Source organism: Scyliorhinus canicula, chromosome 20 (genome assembly GCF_902713615.1).
Source record: "Scyliorhinus canicula chromosome 20, sScyCan1.1, whole genome shotgun sequence".
NCBI lineage: Eukaryota > Metazoa > Chordata > Chondrichthyes > Carcharhiniformes > Scyliorhinidae > Scyliorhinus > Scyliorhinus canicula.
Genome location: NC_052165.1, coordinates 24,036,362 through 24,054,008, shown reverse-complemented (window position 1 = coordinate 24,054,008; position 17,647 = coordinate 24,036,362). Strand labels below are relative to the sequence as shown.

Below are 17,647 nucleotides of genomic sequence, written 5' to 3'. Positions count from 1 at the left end.
GGGGTTGGGGGGGTTGGGGGGTTGGGGGGGGGTTGGGGGGGGTTTGGGGGGGGGATTGGGGGGTTGGGGGGGACCAATGACTATGTTTGTTTATTTTATTTAAATTTGATTTATTTAATTTTAATTTATGGTTAAGTTCTCTTGGTTGGGGTGGGTGGGGGGGAAGGGATACATGTGTTGTTACGGTTTGGGGGAGTTGCGGGTGTTATGGGGCAGTTTGTTGCATATTATTACTTGTTATATTTTTATATTTTCTGTAAAAAATTCCAATAAAAATTATTTAAAAAAAAAGAGGTAATCAGAAATTTGGACACCAGCTGCATATGAACCCCTGATTGTTTAGATTACTGGTTGAAAATTTGGTGCAACGCATGCCCAGGTTCTGATATCCAGTTCCATTTTATAAGACGGTACCCCAGCATGAAGCCAGACAGATATGTAAACCACAATGTCTTAGATGAATGTAGTTAGTGCATGAGTGATTGAAAATGCTCATTTTACAGTTTCGTCGAGTAATATAAACTCACACGCATGTTTTCTTTAATATGTGAATACTGCAGGCTCTGACAACAATGCTATGTTGCATGATAACTCTTAAAATGTTGCGACTTAGGCTGAGCTTACACTGCAACTGTAGTGTTAGCGTGAAGCGGGTTTGGGTTGCGTTGATGCTACTTCGTGGGCGGGGGTGGGTGTTGTTTAGCTCAGTTGGCTGGGCAGCTGATATATGATGCAGAGCATCGCCAACAGCGTGGGTTCAATTCCCTTACCTCCTGAGGTTATCCACAAAGACTCCGCCCACCTTCTCAACTTTGCCCTGCGCTTGAGGTGTGGTGACCCTCAGGATAAGCTCTCAGCTCTCCTCCCAGAAGGGAAAAACAGCCGAGGGACCTCGGGGACTTTGGGGAGTTTTGTTTCGTCACTATTGTAGTGTAAGTGGGCAGCACGGTAGCATAGTGGTTAGCACAATTGTTTCACCACTCCAGCGTCCCAGATTCAATTCCCGGCTTGGGTTACTGTCTGTGCGGCGTCTGCACGTTCTTCCCGTGTGTGCGTGGGTTTCCTCCGGGTGCTCCGGTTTCCTCCCACAGTCCAAAGATGTGCAGGTTTGGTGGATTGGTTATGAAAAAATAAAATGCCCTCAGTGTCCAAAATGGTTAGGTGGGGTTACTGGGTTATGGGGATAGGTTGGCTTAAGTAGGGTGCACTATCCAAGGGCCAGCGCAGACTCGATGGGCCGAATGGCCTCCTTCTGCACTGTAAATTCTATGATTCTATAAATTCAGCCTTAATCTCCCTCTGTTCACAGGGCTTTAAAGACAATGAGTACAGAAAGCGAAGGAAGTACTTTGTGGACGTTGCCATGAATTACAAAATGTACGTGTTAGCAGGTAACAAAGAGAATTTTGCTGATTTTTATTTTAAATCCTCTGCATCAGCTCCTTTCTGATAGATTCAACTTTAATTGCTCATTATGGCCTCAACTTAAAGCTCATTTAGTTTTACCATCAGCAAGTGTGAGTCCACTGCTAAAATGGTTGACAGCCATTGAGATTCTTACAAGGAAAACTCCACCCATTTGATGTCAGGAAATTACAGTTCCAATTGCTACTCTCCAGAGGATATGAACAGCCATACAGCATCGGCGCAATTCTCCCTTCCGGAGACTAAGTGTTGATGCTGGGGCAGGATTCATGGACTTCCACAACTGGCGCCGCACCTCGACTCATTCAATGACCGTTGAGGGGCTAGCACCGGTGTCACGGGGAATGTAATCGATTCCAATGAGAAACGCTGCCGGATTCAGCAGATTTGCGATTGGCACTCAGGAAGCTGACAAGCTGCAGCCGCGTATACACACTTCACTCCCCATCCACACCATCGCAGCCAACAAAATGGCAGCGAGTAGAGCGGCCACCTGTTTTACGGACGCCGAGATTCAGACCCTGCTAGACACTGTGGAGGAAAGGCAGGGGACCCTGTACCCCGCCCCGGGAAGGAGACTGCCAGTGCCGCCGTGGGCTGGGCGCAGGTGGCAGAGGCTGACAGTGCCAATGGCAACACCATCTGTACCGGCCAGTAGTGCCAGACAAAGCCGCACGACCTCCTCAGAGAGCCCAGGTGAGTAGGCAGCGCTGCGCGCCTGGCACCAACCCCCACCACCCTTCACCCGGAGGGCGTCCGAAACCCCACCCGGCACCACAGCTGGCACCCATGCCGACCGCCGCGGCCGGGTGCCCTGGCCATTGAAGCCACCAGCTACCCCCCACCCCCAGGAGAAGGTTGCCCATAACCGGCGGGGGCAGGAGCAGATTGGAGGGCGACTGCCAGACCTGAGGCAGACTGCAGCACAGGGCCCGAGTAAAGGGCAGTCACCGGGTGGATGTCAGCATTGGGAGAGGAAGTGAGACCCCACTGAGTTGCTGTTACCACTGGCATGCCCGGTCCGGCAGGTCCTCGAATGACGGGCGCTTCTGGTACACACGAGGCCTCTTGCGGCGCCTCCTTTGCACCTCCTCCTTGGCCTGTTGCGCTGCTGGCTTTCCATCATCATTGGCTGCCTCCTGTTCCTCTGGGGCACTCTCCACTGCTGCATCTTCCTCCTTCTCAAGCAGATCCAGCTCGTACAGCCGCAGGGCTGTGGCAACTAGGAGGAAGGCCACCATGACTGGTTGTATTCAAGGTTGACATGGTGCGCACCCCAGTGCCCAACCAGGTCCAACGGGCTAAATGGTGGCCTAGTTGGCACTATGAATTGTGCCTCTGTGATGCCCTACCTCCTCTCTCTCCCTCATCAGCCACGGCGCCTGTTTCTTGATTTGTGAACGTTGTTGCCGGGTGTTCCCCCAGTGGAGGCGGAGAATGGTGGAGGTCCCGGAGAATACTGGGTTCGGCTCGCTAATGAGCGGAGTGGAACGCATAGATGCCACTCTCAAGGCAACGGAAAATTGCGATTTGGTGTGAAACCGGCGCCCGCCACGATTTCGCCGTCAAAACTAATTCTCCGCCCAATCACATTTCCCGATTTCGGCATCAGCTGACGGAGAACCCCGCTGCATGTCTTTTGATTGGTGGGATGTTGGTAAATGGGTGAGGTGCGCCACCTCAAGTTGCCGATCCTTGAATTTTTGCTGTTGCACAAAATGTGTCAGAGGTTTTTTATGGAGGGAAAATGTAAAGAGGATACCGGTGCTACAGCGCTCCATTTCCTGCATTTCAACTTTGGATGTGATTATGGGGATTAGATAAATAAATCTGCACTTTGCTGCTGCAGCTCTTCAAATCCCTGAGCTTGTCCTCACAAACCGTGCCTCCATGCAGAGAGTCAGTGCAATCCAGGTGTGAACATAAGAACATAAGAACTAGGAGCAGGAGTAGGCCATATGGCCCCTCGAGCCTGCTCCGCCATTCAATGAGATCATGGCTGATCTTTTGTGGACTCAGCTCCACTTTCCGGCCCGAACACCATAACCCTTAATCCCTTTATTCTTCAAAAAACTATCTTTACCTTAAAAACATGTAATGAAGGAGCCTCAACTGCTTCACTGGGCAAGGAATTCCATAGATTCACAACCCTTTGGGTGAAGAAGTTCCTCCTAAACTCAGTCCTAAATCTACTTCCCCTTATTTTGAGGCTATGCCCCCTAGTTCTGCTGTCACCTGCCAGTGGAAACAACCTGCCCGCATCTATCCTATCTATTCCCATCATAATTTTAAATGTTTCTATAAGATCCCCCCCTCATCCTTCTAAATTCCAACGGGTACAATCCCAGTCTACTCAACCTCTCCTCGTAATCCAACCCCTTCAGCTCTGGTATAAACCTCGTGAATCTCCTCTGCACACTCTCCAGCGCCAGTACGTCCTTTCTCAAGTAAGGAGACCAAAACTGAACACAATACTCCAGGTGTGGCCGCACTAACACCTTATACAATTGTAGCATAAAAACTGGGATTTCCTTCATGCGTAAATTAGAAGTTATAATGCGACGAACCATGAACAACAGGTAGACATCATATCATCCAGTCATGAAATCATCTGTTGTGAAATTTCTACGTTATGTATCTTCCTGCTTGATGTGATCATCAATTTACTCGAGACACGATAGGAAGTAAACTGTGGTTTTAATAGACTTACAACTGAGCCTGCCTGCCACCAGAAGAACTGAGGGCAGATTCACAAGGCTGCAGCACTTTATACTTCTGGTAGTGGGAGGGGCCATGGGCGGAGCCGAGGGTGGAGCCCTGTACAAGCTCCTCATCTCCCCTGTGGGCAGAGCCGCGCAACGGCTCACAGACAGAGCCCACAAGGACACAATGCTATACAGTGTGAACACAATACTATACAGTATGAATTACATGATGTACATTCACCACATTCACCCCCTGTTAAAAAAAATCACGTCCGGCGGGGGTGACGGGTCGACAGGTTGAGCCGGTCTGGTGGCCGAGTCGTCCTTTGGGATCGGCGGAGCACTGGGGTTGCAGCCTCTTCGGGTAGCTGGGTGGTGACGGGTGGTGTGGATCTGAGGGTGGACTCCGGGGGTGGTTCGGTCCGAGTTTCGTTCCTGACAGGTGTGACGGGCGAAGGGGGGCACAGGAAACCTGTAGGTGTGGGGGCGCAGGGTGTGGGGGGGGGTCGGGTGGGGTGTTGGGGTACCTCGGCGGTGGTGGTGGTAGTGGTATATCCTGCAGGCGCCAGGTCCCGGAGGGAAACGATGTCCTGATGGCCGTCGTGGTGTTCAATATAGGCGTAGTGGGGGTTCGAGTGTAGCAGTAGTACCCTTTCTACTAGTGGGTCTGTTTTATGTGTCCGGACGCGCTTCTGGAGGAGAACCGGGCCCGGTGTCCTCAACCAAGATGGGAGCAAAGCCCCCATGGTAGTTCCCCTAGGGAAAACAAATAATCGCTCGTGAGGGGTCTGGTTAGTGGCAGTGCACAGGAGGGACCTAATTGCATGGAACGCGTCGGGGAGGACCTCCTGCCAGTGGGAGGTCAGGAGATTCCTGGACCGGAGGGTCAATAGGACGGTCTTCCAGACCATCGCGTTCTCCCTCTCCACCTGCCCGTTCCCCCTGGGGTTATAGCTGGTAGTCCAGCTCGAGACGATGCCCGTGTCGAGCAGGTACTGACACAGCTCGTCGCTCATGATGGACAAACTCGTCGCTGTGCACGTAGCTGGGGAAGCCGAACAGGGTGAAGACACTGTGCACGGCTCTGACAACTGTGGGAGGTCATATCGGGGCATGGGATAGCAAAGGGGAAGCGGGAGAATTCGTCTATGACGTTGAGGGAGTACACATTACGATTGGTCGAGGGGAGTGGCCCTTTGAAATTGATGCTCAGGCGTTCAAAGGGCTGGGAAGTTTTTACCAGGTGGGCCTTGTCTGGTCTATAGAAGTGCGGTTTGCACTCCGCGCAGATCGGGCAGTCCCTGGTGATGGCTTTTACCTCCTCGGTGGAGAAAGGCAGATTTTGGGCTTTGACGTAGTGGGCGAGCCGGGTGACCCCAAGGTGGCAGAGGTCATTGTGGATAGCCTTTAAGCGGTCGTCTTGCACGCTGGCGCATGTGCCACGGGACAGGGCATCTGGGGGCTCGTTGAGCTTCCCCGGCCGATATATGATGTTATAATTATAGGTGGAGAGTTCGATCCACCACCTCAAGATTTTATCGTTTTTTATTTTGCCCCTTTGCGAGTTGTCGAACATGAAGGCAGCCGATCTCTGGTCGGTGATGAGGGTGAACCTCCTACCTGCGAGGTAGTGCCTCCACTGCAGTACGGCTTCCACAATGGCTTGAGCTTCTTTTCGACTGAGGAGTGTCGAAGTTCCGAAGCGGAGAGGGTTCGGGAGAAGAAAGCTACTGGTCTCCCTGCCTGATTCAGAGTGGCGGCGAGAGCGACCTCTGAGGCGTCGCTCTCTACCTGAAAGGGGACGGATTCATCCACCGCCCGCATGGCGGCTTTGGCGATGTCCTCCTTGGTGCAGTTGAAGGCCTGGCGGGCCTCAGCTGACAGTGGGAAGAGTGTGGTCTTAAATAGTGAGGGGGCATTGTCCGCATACTGGGGGACCCACTGGGCGTAATAAGAGAAGAATCACAGGCACCTCTTGAGGGCCCTGGGACAATGAGGGAGAGGGAGGATACGGTCCGGGTCGGGGCCCCGGACTCCGTTTTCCACGACATAGCCGAGGATGTCTAGTCTGGCAGTGCGGAAAACGCATTTCTCCTTATTCTAGGTGAGATTGAGTTTCTGGGCGGTTTGGAGAAATCGGTGGAGGTTGGCATCATGGTCCTGCTGGTCATGGCCGCAGATGGCGATGTTATCCAGGTACGGAAACGTGGCCCGCAGCCTGTACTGGTCCACCATTCGGTCCATTGCTCGTTGGAACACCGAGACCCCATTCGTGACGCCAAAGGGGACCCAGAGGAAATGGAAGAGGCGGCCATCTGCCTCGAACACCGTGTAGTGGCGGTCCTCCGGGCGGATTGGGAGCTGGTGATATGCAGACTTCAGATCCACCGTGGAGAAGATGCGGTACTGGGCGATCTGGTTGACCATGTCTGCAATTCTGGGGAGGGGGTACGCATCGAGGTGCGTGAACTGGTTAATGGTTTGGCTGTAATCAACCACCTTCCGGAACTTTTCCCCGGTCTTAACGACCACCACCTGAGCTCTCCAGGGGCTGTTCCTGGCCTCTATGACCCCCTCTGGACTTCGGCTCTAATGAATACTCTGTCCTGCAGGCTATACCGCCTGCTGCGAGTGGCTACTGGTTTACAGTTAGCCGTTAGGTTAGCGAAGAGTGGAGGGGGGTCAGTTTTTAGAGTTGCCAAGCTGCAGATAGTGAGAGGAGGTAGGAGTCCGCCGAAGCTGAGTGTGAGGCTCCTGAGGTTACACTGAAAGTCGAGCCTGAGTAAGAGTGGGGCGCAGAGGTCGGGGAGTACGTACAGCTAAAAATTAGAGTAGCTGGCGTCCTGTATCATTAGGGTCTCAACGGTGCGCCCTTGTACGAACCCGAGGCGAGGGAGATAGTTTGCCGTGCGGGGAAGATAGGGAGCAAACAGCGTCTTACCAGGTCAGGATGTACGAAGCTCTCGGTGCTCCCAGAGCCGAAGAGGCATGGTGTCTTGTATCCGTTGACTTGGACGGACATCATCGAGCTCCTGAGGTGCTTTGGCAGCGACTGGTCCAAAGTGACTGCGTTGAGTTGCGGGTAGTCGGTGGCTCGGTCAGCAGTGCTGGAGTTGCCCCGTGATGACTGTCCGCGGAGGTCATAGTCGTCGAGGTGAACATCGGGTTATGGCCATGATGGTGGCCCCCGTTGATCGCACGTGGTGGATGATGAGGAACATGGCGTCCAAGGTGCCCACCCCCGTGGATCGCACGTGGCGGACGGCGAGGAAGATGGCGCCCAAGATGGTGGCCCCCATGACTCGTACATGGCCGGCCGCGTGGGGGAGGATTGCCAAGATGGCGGCCCCCATGAGTCACACATGTCGGGGGAGGTGGAGTCAGCAGACACGCTGCAACATTGCGGGGTCTGTGGGCCTGCGAGTTGGGGGAGCGATTTCTCTGGACTGCGGGGGAGTTAGAGGGTTTTGATTTCGACAGGCATACTTTGGCATAATGTCCTTTTCGACCACAGCTGCTGCAGGTTGCGTTGCAGGCCGGGCAGTGCTGCCGTGGGTGTTGGGGTTGGCCACAAAAATGGCACACTGGCGCTCCATAGTAGGTGGGTGGCCGTGCGGCGCAGGCCTGGGGCAGTCGCTGGTTGGGGGTCCACGATGGGGTCGCTTGGTCTGCGGGGAATGAGTTGAGACTTTGAAACACGACCTCCATTGAGGTTACTAGCGCTACCGTGTCCTCCAAGTTCTGGGCCCCTTTTTCGAATAGACGCTGGCGCACATAATTAGACCGGACCCCCGCAATGTACACATCACAGACAGCGAGTTCCATATGCTGGGAGGCAGCCTTGTGACAGCCTGAAAGTTGCATTCCCGTGCAAGGGCTTTTAAATCGCACAGGTAGTCCTCTTGCGACTCTGTGGAGCGCTGGCGGTGGGTAGCGAAAATGTGCCATGCGTAGACCTCGTTTACAGGCCGCACGTATAATCGGTCGAGCATAGCGAGGGCCTTGGTGTACGAGTCGGTACTGTTAAGTTGCGTAGAGATGCAATGGCTCACCTGTGTGGGCAGTAGGCTGAGTTTCTGCTCATCTGTAGTCTCAGAGGTAGTCGACGCAGCCAGGTAGGCCTTGAAACACTGAAGCCAGTGTAGAAAGATTTCCTTCGCCTCTGCAGCCTGCGGGTCGAGTTCTAGTCGACCAGGTTTCAGGGCTGATTCCATAGTAGTTTTCTTAAGTCTATTAAATTGCAGACTCACAAGGCTGCAGCACTTTATACTTCCGGTAGTGAGAGGGGCCATGGGCGGAGCCATGGGCGGAGCCGAGGGTGGAGCCCTGTACAAGCTCCTCATCTCCCGCTGTGGGCAGGGCCGCGCAACGGCTCACCGACAGAGCCCACAGGGACACAATGCTATACAGTGTGAACGCAATACACTACAGTGTGAATTACATGATGTACATTCACTACACTGCTTTTGCTCAAAGCAAAGAGGCAGCAAATAGTGTATTGTCACTGGATTAATTATCCTGAGACCCGGGCCAATGACCTGGGTATAATGAAACTATCACCGATTGCTGCTCTTTTCTTTCACATACGGAGGGGTTGGTTGTGTTTTCCAGAATTTTCTATTTTTTTCATATGTTTTTACTACTTCCCACTATTAGTTCCAGACAACAATAGTTTACCTGGACCAGTCAGTTCTAAAGATTCCAGCTCACACACTGTAACATTTATGTACCAATGTCAGGACAAGGATGGCATGGTGGCACAGTGGTTAGCACTTCTGCCTCACAGCGCCAGGGAATCAGGTTCGATTCTGGCCTCGGGTCACTGTCTGTGCAGAGTTTCCACGTTCTCCCCGTGTCTGCGTGGGTTTCCTCTGGGTGCTCCGGTTTCCTCCCATGATAAATTGCCCCTATGTGTCCAAAGGTTGGGTGGGGTTACGGGGATAAGGCGGGGGATTGGGGTCTCTCTGCGGGTCGGTGCAGACTCAATGAGCCAAATGGCCTCCTTCAGCACTGTTGGGATTCTATGACTTTATTATTACTGTTTTATTTAACTCTATAAAGCACTGATTTCCAACCGGTGCATCATCTTTATAATCGCCAGCTGATGGGTAAGATGTGGGTAACCGCGCAGATATTAAACCATCTGCAAAAAACCTTCCAATAACCAAATGATGGAAAACGCTAATTAAACTGTAACTGAGGAACAGAGATGAACACCATTGTTCAGTAACATGTTCTATTGCTGCCCTCTAGTGGTCAACCTATCCCCCGAGTTGAATACACAGAAGAAGAAGTTGAGACCTGGGGGACCGTGTTCAAAGAGCTGACGAAACTTTACCCAACCCATGCCTGTCAAGAGTACCTGAAGAATTTCCCTCTTCTGACAAAACATTGTGGCTACAGAGAGGACAACATCCCACAACTGGAAGATGTTTCTGCATTTTTGAAAGGTATTAGAGGCTGCGTGCATTGCACACTGACAAGGAGAAACGGTAAAAATTGGAAATGAAGGGTAAGACCTGCCCGAACTGGTCTTTTGATTTGATTTATTATTGTCACATGTATTAGTACACAGTGAAAAGTATTGTTTCTTGGATGCGATACAGACAATGCATGCAGTACACAGGGAAGGAAGGAGAGGCTGCAGAATATGTTACAGTCATAGCTAGGGTGTAGAAAAAAGAGCAGCTTAATATGCGGCAGGTCCATTCGAAAGTCTGAAGGCAGCAGGGAAGAAGCTAGTCATGTACACCTTCAAATAGAACTCCAGCATTATGTGGTGCCAGTACTGATGACTTTTACTGGGATTTGACAATATTTGGGCTGTTCTCCTCAACTAACGGAACAAATTGAAGTAGAAACCCTTTTGTTCCATGTTACAGAACGATCGGGCTTTGTAGTCCGACCAGTGGCTGGATACTTGTCCCCGAGGGATTTTCTAGCTGGCCTAGCTTTTCGAGTTTTCCACTGCACTCAGTATGTGCGTCACAGTTCAGATCCCTTTTACACTCCAGAACCGTAAGTGTCTCTTTTCCAGATTTGAACTTGTTCTTCAAAGTACAAAATTGTTCTAAAACTGCTTTTGGAATCAGTTAGTGCCTATTGTATGAACTGGTGCTGCTCCAAGACTTTCTAACGAATGAATATTCTACTAATATTACTGATATGCAACATCAATAGTAAAACTATTTTGTATCAAATAATCTGACTGTAATTTAATGGAACCCCAGGCGTGTGAAGTTTCGCCTGTCTCTTGTGTGGAACTGTGACTATTAGTGTTTAACCTAGATCCCACGGCTACTCCTGTTTCACTGTAATTATGCCGAACAAGCATTTTAAAAATTGCTTTTCCAGTTTCCTTAGGCAGCTGAACAGATTCCGCTACTTATTACGTTGCCATCAAAGAATAAAGAGAACTATTGTCTAATTTAGGGAGGAAATGATTCCCCTTTGAAACACAGAAGGAGTTGGATTACCCAGTGACAATGATTGTCTGATTGCAACTGCATTTCTGAATCATGGGCCAATATGAGATCATTGCTTGCATTTACACTCATAATTGGAAAGTTGGCGTAAAGGGTTTAACTTTGTAAAATGACAATGTAGACTTTCAATCTGGAGTTAGGTTAGGTTATGCTCTGATGCTGGATTTATAACTTCTGGGTGTAGTGGAGATGTGGCAAAATCATTTTATAGTGACGCTGCAGTTGTAGTGTAGATGCAGAATGGTGTAATTCGACGTGACATAATCTTATAAAAACAATATTTAAAAATAAATAAAGAGTATTGTTGTATCTGTAAAACCTCAGATACTTTTGACCAGTTTACCTACTCAAAAGTTTTACTTAGTGTGTCTTTAATATCGAGGAGAACAAACCACAAACACAAGTTCAATTCAACAATATTTACTTAACACAATTAACCCTTAAATTACCCACAAAATACTACAAGTACCCAAGATCAGTGTATACTCCCCACAAAGGTGGCTTGGTACCGCTATGGGTCTGATTGCTGGCGCTCCTCTGGTCCGTCTTCACAAATGTGGTTCTCACTGGCAGTGTCTGGTCTGGTTGGATTGGATTGGATTGGATTTGTTTATTGTCACGTGTACCGAGGTACAGTGAAAAGTATTTTTCTGCGAGCAGCTCAACAGATCATTAATTACATGGGAAGAAAAGGGAATAAAAGAAAATACATAATAGGGCAAAACAAGGTATACAATGTAACTACATAAGCACCAACATCAGATGAAGCCTACAGGGTGTAGTGTGAATGAGGTCAGTCCATAAGAGGGTCGTTTAGGAGTCTGGTGGGGAAGAAGCTGTTTTTGAGTCTGTTTGTGCGTGTTCTCAGACTTCTGTATCTCCTGCCCGATGGAAGAAGTTGGAAAAGTGAGTAAGCTGGGTGGGAGAGGTCTTTGATTATGCTGCCCGCTTTCCCCAGGCAGCGGGAGGTGTAGATGGAGTCAATGGATGGGAGGCAGGTTCGTGTGATGGACTGGGTGGTGTTCACGACTCTGAAGTTTCTTGCAGTCCTGGGCCGAGCAGTTGCCATACCAGGCTGTGATGCAGCCCGATAGGATGCTTTCTATGGTGCATCTGTAAAAGTTAGTAAGGGTTAATTTGGACATGCCGAATTTCCTTAGTTTCCTGAGGAAGTATAGGCGCTGTTGTGCTTTCTTGGTGGTAGCGTCGACGTGGGTGGACCAGGACGGATTTTTGGAGATGTGCACCCGTAGGAATTTGAAACTGCTCACCATCTCCACCTTGGCCCCGTCGATGCTGACAGGGATGTGTACAGTACTTTGCTTTCTGGTCTGGTCTTCTCCTCTCTGGTCTGGTCAAGGTCACTTCCCACACCGAGTCTTCGCTGCCAAGGGGCCCAGAGTGCTTACTGTTATCCCCCTTTGGCTTTGCGCATTTTCCCCACTTCCTGTGGCCTTTTGCCAATGGGATATTCGAAGCAGTTTTTAGTGTCCAATGATCTGATTGATGCCCAATTGACAGGTCATCTGGGCCCACCCCAGGTGTCCGTATCCCCTGGTCGTGTTTGCACATACACCTTTGCCGGATAAGGGACGGCGGTAACTCTAGGCGCCCGAGAGTCTGGCCCAGCCTGGGTTCACAACAGTAGGCCGGCGCATATCAATCAGATCGATTATCTCTTGATAGTCGATTGACAGGGCAGTTCCGGACATGTCTTGGCAGCCTGTCTGACCTCTAAGTGTATTCGAACTTGGCTAGCCCGAATTACCACGAGGCTGTGTTGGAGCGACTGCGATTTGTTTTAAAGTGCCCAGTTCTTTAAATTAAAATGACCAATTTCAATCAGGCCTAAGCGCTAGGCCCTGGTAGGTCACCACAGTACCCAATTCTTTTTTTTTTCAATTAGGGGCCAATTTAGCATGGCCAATCCACCTAACCTGCACATCTTTGGGTTGTGGGGGTGAGACTCACTCAGACAGGGGGAGAATGTGCAAACTCCATAGGGGCAGTGACCCAGAGCCGGGATCGAATCCGGATTCTCGGCTCAGTGAGGCAGCAGTGCTAACCACTGCGCCACTGTGCCGCCCTGACGCAGCATAATCTTATTAAAGAATAAAATAAATACAAGTACTATTTTATCCCTACTTTCGATCCTTTAATATAATGTCATTACCATCGCTGGATCCCCCACTATCAACATCCTGGGGGTTACCATTGAGCAGAAACTGAACTACACCAGCCATATAAATACTCTGACTACAAGAACAGGTCAGAAGCTTCAGGTTCTGCAGTGAGTAACTCCTCTTCTGACACCCCAAGGCCTGTTCAAAATCAACAAGACTCGAGTCAGGCATGTGATGGAATACTCTCCACTTGAGTGGATGAGTGCAGCTCCAACAATACGGAGGAAGCTCAACACCACCCAGGACAAAGCCGCCCACTTGGTTGGCATCCCATCCACAAGCATTCACTCTCTCCACCACAGTGGCCATGGTGTGTACCATCCACGCGATGCCCTGCAGCACCTTCCAAACCGATGGCAGCCACCATCTAAGCCAAGGATATTACGGGAACACCACCCCCTTGGAGGTTCCCCTCCAAGTCACTCACCATTCTTTTTTTTTTTTTTTAAATTTAGATTACCCAATTATTTTTTCCAATTAAGGGGCAATTTAACGTGGCCAATCCACCTACTGTGCACATTTTTGGGTTGTGGGGGCGAAACCCACGCAGACACGGGGAGAATGTGCAAACTCCACACGGACAGTGACCCAGAGCCGGGATCGAACCTGGGACCTCAGCGCCGTGAGGCGGTTGTGCTAACCACTAGGCCACCGTGCTGCCCCGTCACTCACCATTCTGACTTAGGAATATATCATCGATCCTTCACTGTAGCTGGGTCAAAACCATAGAACCCCCTCCCCAACAGCACGGTGGGTGCAGCTATGCCACATGGACTGCACTGGCTCAAGAAGGCAGCTCACCTTCTCAATGGCAATTAGGGATGGGCAGAAAATACTGGCCGAGCCAGCAATACCCTCATGAATGAACACAAACAAACCACGCTGACTAACAGGTTGTGCAGTCACTGTGCATTTTGTACCTCCATTTATTTCTACAGAGCTCAGACTGTAAATTACCTCTGGGAGATTTTTAAGAGTGAGCTGGGATGATGGGCTTGCATATCATTCCTCAGCAGCAAGCTTTCATTGAGTGGCTCTTCCTGAGAACGCAGATGCAATACTTGATCTACTAAGCTCCAAGGGAGCCTGAGACTTCTGGTCATCGCAGCAACAAGCTCAGTGAGGTACTGAATCCAGTACTGAAATGTGTGTTAACAAGAGAGGCAGGTCTGCAATCTAACATTACCAGAGTTAAGCAGCACTCTCAGGAAGCACACCTTAGGAAACTGCAAGCTTAGTGCCTGAGGGGATTGCTATTTCAAGCATTGCAGACGACTTTTAAGAGACTGAAGTCTCAAATGGGGAAGTGGTGGATGTGCCAAAACAAACAGGTGCTCCGGCTTGCAGCTCTGCCTTTGAAGGGCGTCCGAGTGGCATCGATACCCATGGATGGGCCTCCTAATAGTTATTCCACCCCCCCCCACCCCATATTATTACTCATCTACCTGAAAATGCAAGAGCTAGGGCAGCACGGTGGCGCAGTGGTTAGCACTGCAGTCTCACGGCGCCGAGGTCCCAGGTTCAATCCCGGCTCTGGGTCACTGTCCGTTTGGAGTTTGCACATTCTTCCTGTGTTTGCGTGGGTTTCACCCCCACACACCCAAAGATGTGCAGGGTAGGTGGATTGGCCACGCTAAATTGCCCCTTAATTGGAAAAAATGAATTGGGTACTCTAAATTTATTTAAAAAAAGAAAATGCAAGAGCTACGCATTTTCCTGAGTGTTCATTGCCGAGGCCCAGGCGCAGCTTGGCGTGGACACAGCGCTGACAGAGGGGATTTAAGTACATTGTCTGTCGCAGCATGTCAGGCTTCCAGGTTCAGGGGCTCCTACCGACTTGTGGCGATCACCATCTGTGCTATTTACCTCCATTACTTCATGTGGTGACATGTTTTATATTCCGACCAATCTTTGGATAAAGAAGTTTTATTGGTGAATATTTTATTTTTGTGTGTCTTAAAAGCCCCCAAAGTTATGAGGTAGTCTTATAGGCCAGGGTTTAGAGAACCCCAAAGTGTGTCATAGAGTTTACCTGACCCACAACTTTTAATAGATTGTGGTATGGGGCGCACACGGCCCACTCTACAGGTGTGGTACAGCAGAAATGGAAAAGTATTTTTTAAAGCAAAACAATGTTTATTCTATGATCTCAAGTTAACATTTTTAAAACATACAGTGAACATCTTGGCAACCATTAATTCAAATACAGTCCCCAAAGAATGCAATACTAAGTAATCCTTAAGCTGTCCTTTTACCATCCATAATACTTTAAAAAACCTTTAAACAGAAGCACATCAGGTTAAAGTCACTACTGAGAGCAGTTATTAGTTTTAAAACACCATGGAATCGATTTACAGTTTTTAGGTTACAGAGAGAGAGAGAGAGACTAATACCCCTTTTGGCTGTGACTGCAGCTATCCAGCTCTGGAAACAAAACTAAAACACACCCCGCAGCAACAGCCTAAAACGAAAGTAAAAAGCTGACGAACAGCCCAGATCCACCCACACTGACATCATTGATAAACACCCATTTCTTAAAGGTGCATTTCTTAAACACCCATTTCTTAAAGGTACTCTCACATGACAGGTAGTTATCCCCCTTCTCTGACTGTACATGAGGGGCTTTAGTAATTAGGGGACAAGCAGCAACCTTTTCATGAGGCAAAGAAGGTTAAAAGCAGGTAAAATATTCAAAATCGTTGCAGTTCTCGATTAAATAAATTGAGAAAAACTATTTCTGATAGCTAGTGGGTAATGAGAGATCAGCACCAGAAATTGTGGTGGAAGCAGAAATGTAACATTGTGGATAGCACAATCGCTTCACAGCTCCAGGGTCCCAGGTTCGATTCCGGCTTGGGTCACTGTCTGTGCGGAGTCTGCACATCCTCCCCGGGTGTGCATGGGTTTCCTCCGGGTGCTCCGGTTTCCTCCCACAGTCCAAAGATGTGCAGGTTAGGTGGATTGGCCATGATAAATTGCCCTTAGTGTCCAAAATTGCCGTTAGTGTTGGGTGGGGTTACTGGGTTATGGGGATAAGGTGGAGGTGTTGACCTTGGGTAAGGTGCTCTTTCCAAGAGCCGGTGCAGACTCGATGGGCCGAATGGCCTCCTTCTGCACTGTAAATTCTATGATGACGACTTTTAAAATGGAAATGGATAAATATTTGAGCAAAAGCATCAGGCAGGGTAAATAGGTGAGGTGGATATCTGCTTTACTGAAGAATTACGTGGCTTCTTCTTTGCTGTAAAATTCTATGATTGAAACAGATTTATAACCACAGTATGGATGGGTTTGTGTCCACATGGATCAAATGGTCCAGATGTCATTTAGATCTTTGACCAGTGGATTACATGATCTAGGAGATGCCAATGCTTTGATCTAGGATGCCTCCATGTTTTAGTATTTGTCCTTCTGGAGCAGATTCAGGTGGTCGATACAATTCCACTCGCTTGCTGAATCCAGCATAACTGCCTCAACCTCCACCCTCACCACCACAATCCCATGATCAGACATACCCTCTCCTCCTGAGCCTTCTTTTCATCCTCTCCCACACTTAGCTTCCACTCTCCCCAAGGTGCTTTCACCACCCCGCTGAGACATCTCAACCCTCATTTGGACTGGTCATTTCCCTCTCTCTGGGGTAAGGGGTTGAATGCCTGTTGCCCCTGACCCTGAGACCTTTTCTCCAGTGTTGCCCACCTATCACTCAGCCTGACATCTAGGTGGGGAGCCTGTCACTGACATCGATTCAGCACTATGGAGCAAAAGCTCCAGAGGGTGAACTTCCCCAGATTCCGAGTACACTCCAGGGGCTTCCCTGCTCCCAATTGGTTAAAAGGTTAATGCTCCCTCACCAAGATCCCAAATCCAAAGGAACAATATTTGTATGAGTTCTGTCTTTTAACCATTTCCACATATAAGCAGTTTGTAAGCAATAAAAGCCACATAAATTAATCTTATTACATTTATAAAGTCATAATTGTATTTCCTCACTTTCTGGAATGTCACTATGTATAATGTATATCTGAATGTAGCTGGTGATGCTAATGTACAGGTTATGCACACTATAATTCTCTTTTCAACATATATTTTTCAGTGATACATGCCATGAGCTGCTGGGACATGTACCTCTCCTGGCAGATCCAAGTTTTGCACAGTTTTCACAAGAACTAGGCCTTGTCTCTCTTGCTGCGACAGATGAAGATGTTCAGAAGTTAGCCACTGTAAGTTGCCCCCGTCTAGAATTTCTTACAAATATGCTAGAGCAGTTCAACCACATATTCACATGTCTATCTGTTCAGAGCCTGTGTCATCTCGCGCCAATTTTATTCCCACTTCTCCAAGACTTATTGTTCAACATTCTGTTTGTTTGGTTGACTGCCTGACTCGGATATAGTAAGTGTTGAATTTATTGTCACTGCCAGATGACTTTCAGCATCTTCCAGAACCAGTTCAGCAGTATTGGTTGGCCATCATTTATCTGTATTAAATTGAATTTGTCCTGTTTGCAATGTGGCCTTGCTTCTATCCCTGTGCCAAATCTCCTGTATTCATTGACTCTCTCCCAATACCAACATCAATAATTTATAGATTTCTCTATAAAAGAGAAATTCACTCCACATAAATGTTGTTATTGTAATGATATAATACCTTCGGTATAAGACACAAGCACCTATCACTCATATGGGATTGGGTAAATATGGGTTCATTTATGCATTCTAGGCACATGGGAACAGTTATGCATACTTATGAAGCTTGAGGACATCAGAGATGTGTGAGTGCTCTGCTCAAAGCAAAAAGTGAAACTAAGATTGGATCACGTTCCACATTTCCCCTCTACTGTGTCATG

At 49.0% G+C, this 17,647-nt stretch overlaps 1 protein-coding gene across 1 annotated transcript in view; it reads left to right on the top strand.

The window, feature by feature from the left end:
- Nucleotides 1-17,647, top strand: part of LOC119954897 (tryptophan 5-hydroxylase 2-like) — a 73,914-nt gene that overhangs the window by 16,666 nt on the left and 39,601 nt on the right. Inside the window, exons 5-8 of the mRNA XM_038780530.1 lie at nucleotides 1,310-1,377; nucleotides 9,384-9,580; nucleotides 10,013-10,148; nucleotides 16,895-17,021. Coding sequence (XP_038636458.1) covers nucleotides 1,310-1,377; nucleotides 9,384-9,580; nucleotides 10,013-10,148; nucleotides 16,895-17,021 — 528 coding nt within the window. The remainder of the gene's footprint in view (nucleotides 1-1,309; nucleotides 1,378-9,383; nucleotides 9,581-10,012; nucleotides 10,149-16,894; nucleotides 17,022-17,647) is intronic.